We start from the raw sequence: 5,657 nt of genomic DNA on the forward strand, positions 1-5,657 counted from the left end.
AGGTCGCGACTGGTGAGATGGGTGAGAGTTTCGCGTAGTTGCCATCGGGTACTTGGCGTTCGCAGTGCGAACGTACCGGTAGCGGGTTGATACCGTAGGTGTGCAATGAGGGCTGACTATTAGGGCCTTCGGTGACTTGGCGTTCCCAAAGGGAACGTACCGTTGGTGGGGACATATGATGACTGGCAAGGGAAGAAACAGACGGTGGATGGGTGGCTACTTGGCGTTCGCGTAGCGAACGTGCCGGCATCGCGGGTAAGTGGGCCTCATAGTGTTCACGATCACCATGATCGAGATGGGATGTCGTATGTTGAGCACTGGGGGGAGAGCGGAGTGATGAAGACCCATAGGGTACAGGTTCAATAGGATGATACACACGTCGAGAGTCTTCGACTCTCGACTTCGAGTTCTCGTGGCGAGGGCCGTTAGAGGACTCAATATAACCAGACTTATAAGACATATTGGGAGTTGTACAGTCACACAGGCTCAGTTGAGTCACAGGGAGGGTTGTTACAGAAGACGGTACACGAGACAGTTGTAGAGCAGTTGTTAGTTAGCGGGAACCGCCTTCGGCGGTTTCCGTACAAGACGCGTGACTATCTACAAATGGTAAGGGAGCGGGAAATCCCGCGAAACACAAATAACCTCGGCCAGCACCAAAACCCCAGTTGGGGAAAGCTTTGCACGAGGGGGGGGGAAAGGGATAGAACGGATAAGGAGGATGGGGTATCGGGATAGAGGACGGAAGGGAGAAAGAAGGGAGGAACGATAATGAGGAGAAGTCTTTGACCATGTGACGGATATGGTCGTTGGAGACTCCGTATCCGTAACACATCCAGTGCAGCACCAGCCTGTCGAACACTTAACAACATCTGTTTGATCACTTCCGCAATTTCAGGATACGATGCCTATGTTTTTTCATCTTATAAGTCTTCAAAACTCGACTAGCTAGTTCCCAACTCACCAATATCCCCCTCTGTGTAATGCCGCTTCCTGGGCAATTCTCCTTTTCAACCTTCGCAAGTGTTTCATTGGACCAACATGGACGCGACCCTGAACGATCGATCCATTTACAAACAACGTCGGCACGGAGTGAGTGGAATAGTCTCCAGCTTCTCCTTTGACACCGTTTCACTATTTCGGTAGGACTCATTTTCCGGCCAACAGTTGTGGCCACTTCCGTTATCACTGTCCAGAAGATGGGCTGGAACCAGTTTGTTGCCCGGGCAAACTTGCGCACTTTTCGCCTAGGAGGCTGGACAACATTGTCCAAATGGTGAGTAGTCTTTTGGCGCTTTCGTTCCTTCATTGAATCCTGAATCTGACGCTTTGGCCGTGACAACTCTGCGATCGGAACCAACACACCTGTGGCACTTGCATTGGACCCCATATCAACCAAGCCCTAAGCAATCCTTTCCATTAGAAACTAGCACATTCTCAACAAGACCACTTGGTTTACCTCTTCCTTCAATTCTTCCTTGCCCTCTACCAACTTCGTTCGGCGACGCTGCTGACGTTCCCGAGCCAATGCTCGACTTCTCTCCACCTTTCTCCTTGCTGCTAGGTCTGCTGCCATCTGCACTCCTTTGCGTCTCTCAGCGAGTCTTTCAAATTCGATCATCGTTTGTTGCTCAAATTCTTCGTGACTCACACGGCTGAAGAATTGGAGCAGCCCGTGCTTGTCATTCCCCTCCTGGATGGTGAGGTCTACCTTTGATTTTCTTCCCTCCAGCTCTCGGGTATTTGAACCAACCAGGTTGTCCACTGTGGCTGGGGTGGTCATGAGGATTGCAGGCAGCACCGGTGATTCCGGCATCCTCGCAACTTGGACTGATGCTGTTACCGGTGTTGCCACAAGTGTAGCGGCCATTGTCGCTGTTTGTGTCGGTGCTGCCTTATCACAGGGAAGTTATATTTCATCCATCCTGTTGGTTCACTCAGTTACTTACCTGTGCGCTGTGACGGTCAAGGATGGATGTCAGAAATTTGACACGCAGTATTGCTGCATCTTCACCGGTGTGAAGTGGATACTTGTTTGGGATAAGGTGATGCATGAGTGCATCAAGAGCGAAGAAGCCGCATGATACAAAATCATTTTGGTACGCAATTGGTAGCCATTGAATCTGAAACAGAGACGCAGACTGGCTCGGCTCTGGACTGGATATGTCAAGCCACCATTGAAGAGCCCTGATCACTTCCTTCACTGCAACCGATTGCCCATCATCTCCCATTGGCTTGTGAAAGGAATCACCGAGGTAAATGGTTGATTCTAGGGGGGAAATGGAGAATGCGATCCAGTGATTATTGACATGGATAATCCCTCCAAATTGATGTACAGATCCAGATGCGAGCTCAGCACCAAACTGGTGGAGCATTTTGCAGGTGAGACTTCGTCGATATCTTTCTGGCCCATTCCCATCTGATTGCATTGCACACCCAGTCAAGTACTGAATGTCCAGAGGGCTCAAAAGCCTAGCGCTTATATCTGCAACCTCTAGGGCATGTTTCAGAAGTTCAATATGGTACGAAATATCTGTAGTGACAAGGCAGGAGAAAGAGAGGTAACGCGTCAGCCCTCCAATACAGCCAGAAGTTGATTTTGAAAATCCAAGGATTTTGGTGTTCCACTTGGATGATAGGAGCTGTTTCTGAGCTGCTAGGATAGCAACACGCTGAGCAGGGTAACGGTTTGCCAGCTTCCTGACTTGCACCTCTGATTCCTTCCACACCTTCTGCAGGTTCTGAACACGAAAGAGGGTTTCCCAAATTTGGAGGATTTTGATAGGGATGTAACGTGTGCCAAATTTAACCGAACAAGGTGGGTTGTCAAAGTTGGACTCATATTCAGAAATTAGATTATTAATTGCGGGGTAGGAAGGCCAGTGTGTGTTGCGGAGATCACTCTCGATTATATCTCTGATGGAGGGTGGGTGATAGCTGAGACATGCACATGAGTGTAGATTTGTTTGGAGGGATGGAACCTTGAACCGGAGCAGCTCGGCGACGGAAAGGGTTTCCTTGGGAAAGTAGGGTCCAATGAGCATAGTAGGGATGTTACTATATGAAATAGGTTCATCCGCACAAGAAGAACTTTGTTGTGCAAGCGTGAAACCGTCCATATGTGATAACTGGTGCAAGAAAGTTTTTACAAGGGGGCGCTCCAACCGAAATTTTTTTTTTTTCAAATTCTTACTCATTGCCAAACGTGACTAATTTTCCCGAAATTAGCACTGCCTCCCTTTTAGGGCCCGGCTGGCCGGTTGGGTGTCACGCATCAAACTGAGTCGCCGGTTGAAAAATTTGTGTCACGCTCAGGACCCAGCCGGTAGTTGGTCATGTGGGTACAGTATATTTCTAACTAATTCTCTTATTAATTTTGGTTAGGGTGGTTGGTTGGCATTGAATATTCGGTCTTGCATTGGATAAGGCAGTTAGCCTTGGTTACCCTTTGCAAGTTGGATCCCGGATGTTTATGGTGTCTTTCATTTTTTGGCTCATGCCTTGTTTTTGTAACTTCACTTCTTCTCTTTTGTTGGCACTTCTCTGCTGCTACTCTCGGTTGTCTTCATCGTTACCCTCCACCTGCCCCATCGCCTCCTTTTTTTGGGGTTTTTGTATCTACCAGCTCACTTCAAATCAAGAGGCTTTGACATCCTGTTGGGGCCATCACCACGCTATCTGTTACGCCTTTGCCCATGCACAAGAAATGGTATCATGGGGTTACCATCCAACCTACCTTCTTAGATAGTATTCAAGCGTTTGAGTGCATGCACCCATGCACTGGTGCACTGAGAGAAAAATATGTTGGGAATGTGGTTTACAGAGGGGCCCAAGAAGCTCTGGGGTGCCCATGATCGGTTTTTTCAATTACAATACAATGCACAAGCACTTCAGCACCAAATGTATTGCCGGCATCATCTCCCAATCCGTTGTCATCGCTGCTGCCATCGTTGACAACGTCAAAGTCAATCTTCACAAATTTCCCATATTTTTTCTTTGTTCTTTTTCCTGCTTGCATTGTTACTACCCATGTATTAACCCTACTGCTACGTTCATTGATATGGTAATTATTACATTGATTCCAAATCCATACTTTCCAATGCATTCACAATCCTGTCAGGGCATGCCCTGGCATGCCCTGCCTGACCCCTGCTCCGCTTCCCCACTCTGCACCACTTCCTTTCTCCTTTCTTTCTTTCTTTCTTTCTTTCCTCCTCTCTCTCTTACATGGACCACCTTTCCTGCTGTTCAATGTACCACCGGCGCACATGCCCATTTCCCCTCCTGTATCTTACCATCCCTACATCGCCACTACTGCCGCTGCACTCGCCCCGCACCCACAGCGGGCCCTCTCAGGATCTCCTGCGGAGGCACCCGGAGAACCACGGCTGTGTGTGAGGGTGACATGGCACACCCCACGTGACCAATCCCACATGTATATAATAACAGCTGGGGTGGGAACCAAAGAAGTAGCCTTCTTCTCACATTCCCACTTCAGGCAAGTAGTGTAGCCTTCCCTTTTAATGATAACTCACATTCCCACTTCAGACTAAGTGGTTGGGGATGCTCACCCACAATGGGATCACCACTACACACAGCCGCTATTTGTCCCACCGAGTCCCGCACACCAGGACCTCGCTGCTTTCGGAGCTGTCCCTGACAAATCCTTCCAATGGTGTGCCAATAGTCCTATCCCCATTGGCATAACAGGATAATGATAATGTCGGATAGGGTGTGAGATAAAGTGCCTACAACCATAGAAGATTTGTTAGTAAGAGTCTTAACAAACAATAAAACTAACACTCCACCCCAAGTTTGGCAAGAGTGAACTGAGGGGGTGTTGGATCAATGAAAGACCATATTCTATGGGCCCTATGTCAGGGACAGCTCCAAAAGCGGTGAGGTCCCAGCGTGCAGGACTCGGTGGGATGAATTGTTACAAAAATGGGGCCGGAGGCGCCCATTTTCGTCCGTTCGAGGCGCAGGAAAGGGGAAAGGTTGGGGAATGGGGTTCATATGGTTATACAGATGTTATCACAGGCAGTTTAACATTAGTTGTAACAGATGTTAGCACAGCGGGTTTTTGGTTGTTTATTGATTGGTTAAACTTAATTACTATACAAATCATGTGACACAGAACCCATAAGAGTCTAAAATGGGAAATTCCCATTTCCATAACATGAATACTGGCTATGTGTAGCAGCGATCCCATCGCAGGGTGAGCATCCCCGACCACTTAGTCTGAAGTGGGAAGTTGAGAAGAAGGCTGCTTCTTCTGTTCCCACCCCAGGCGCTATTATATACATGCAGCTAGGGTCATGTGGAGGAAGCCACATCATCTCTGCACACAGCTGCACCTCTGTCTCTGCAGGAGATCCCGGAGGTGGCCGCTCAGTAGGCAGGAGTGTGCGTGGCACGTGTGGCGATCAGGGGGGCAGGGTTAGGTATGTAGTGGTACATGGAGAAAGGGAAATCGACCATAGAATAGAAATAGAGAGAAAAGGGGGAAATGGGAAAGGAGGGATGGGGAGTGATAGCGGGGGAAGCGGAGTAGTGCATTACAGCGCGGGGTGCAGTGCGGGGTCAGGTGGGTGTGCCCTGACACCCTAAAGCTTCCAAGGAATGGAAATAGAGTAAAAGAAAAAAAAGCGATAGTC

At 48.8% G+C, this 5,657-nt stretch overlaps 1 protein-coding gene across 1 annotated transcript; it reads right to left on the reverse strand.

Annotated features, from left to right (window-relative positions):
• Positions 1-960: 960 nt before the first annotated feature.
• EI90DRAFT_3021630 (uncharacterized protein) lies at positions 961-3,197 on the reverse strand (the record flags this gene model as incomplete). The annotated part of the gene is made up of 4 exons (XM_039057682.1): positions 961-1,053; positions 1,079-1,402; positions 1,460-1,894; positions 1,950-3,197. The coding sequence occupies 4 exons, from the start codon at positions 3,195-3,197 to the stop codon at positions 961-963; spliced, it is 2,100 nt and encodes a 699-aa protein (XP_038909097.1).
• Positions 3,198-5,657: the final 2,460 nt, after the last annotated feature.

This window comes from Cantharellus anzutake (assembly GCF_015039405.1).
Source record: "Cantharellus anzutake strain C23 chromosome Unknown EI90scaffold_120, whole genome shotgun sequence".
Taxonomy (NCBI): domain Eukaryota; kingdom Fungi; phylum Basidiomycota; class Agaricomycetes; order Cantharellales; family Hydnaceae; genus Cantharellus; species Cantharellus anzutake.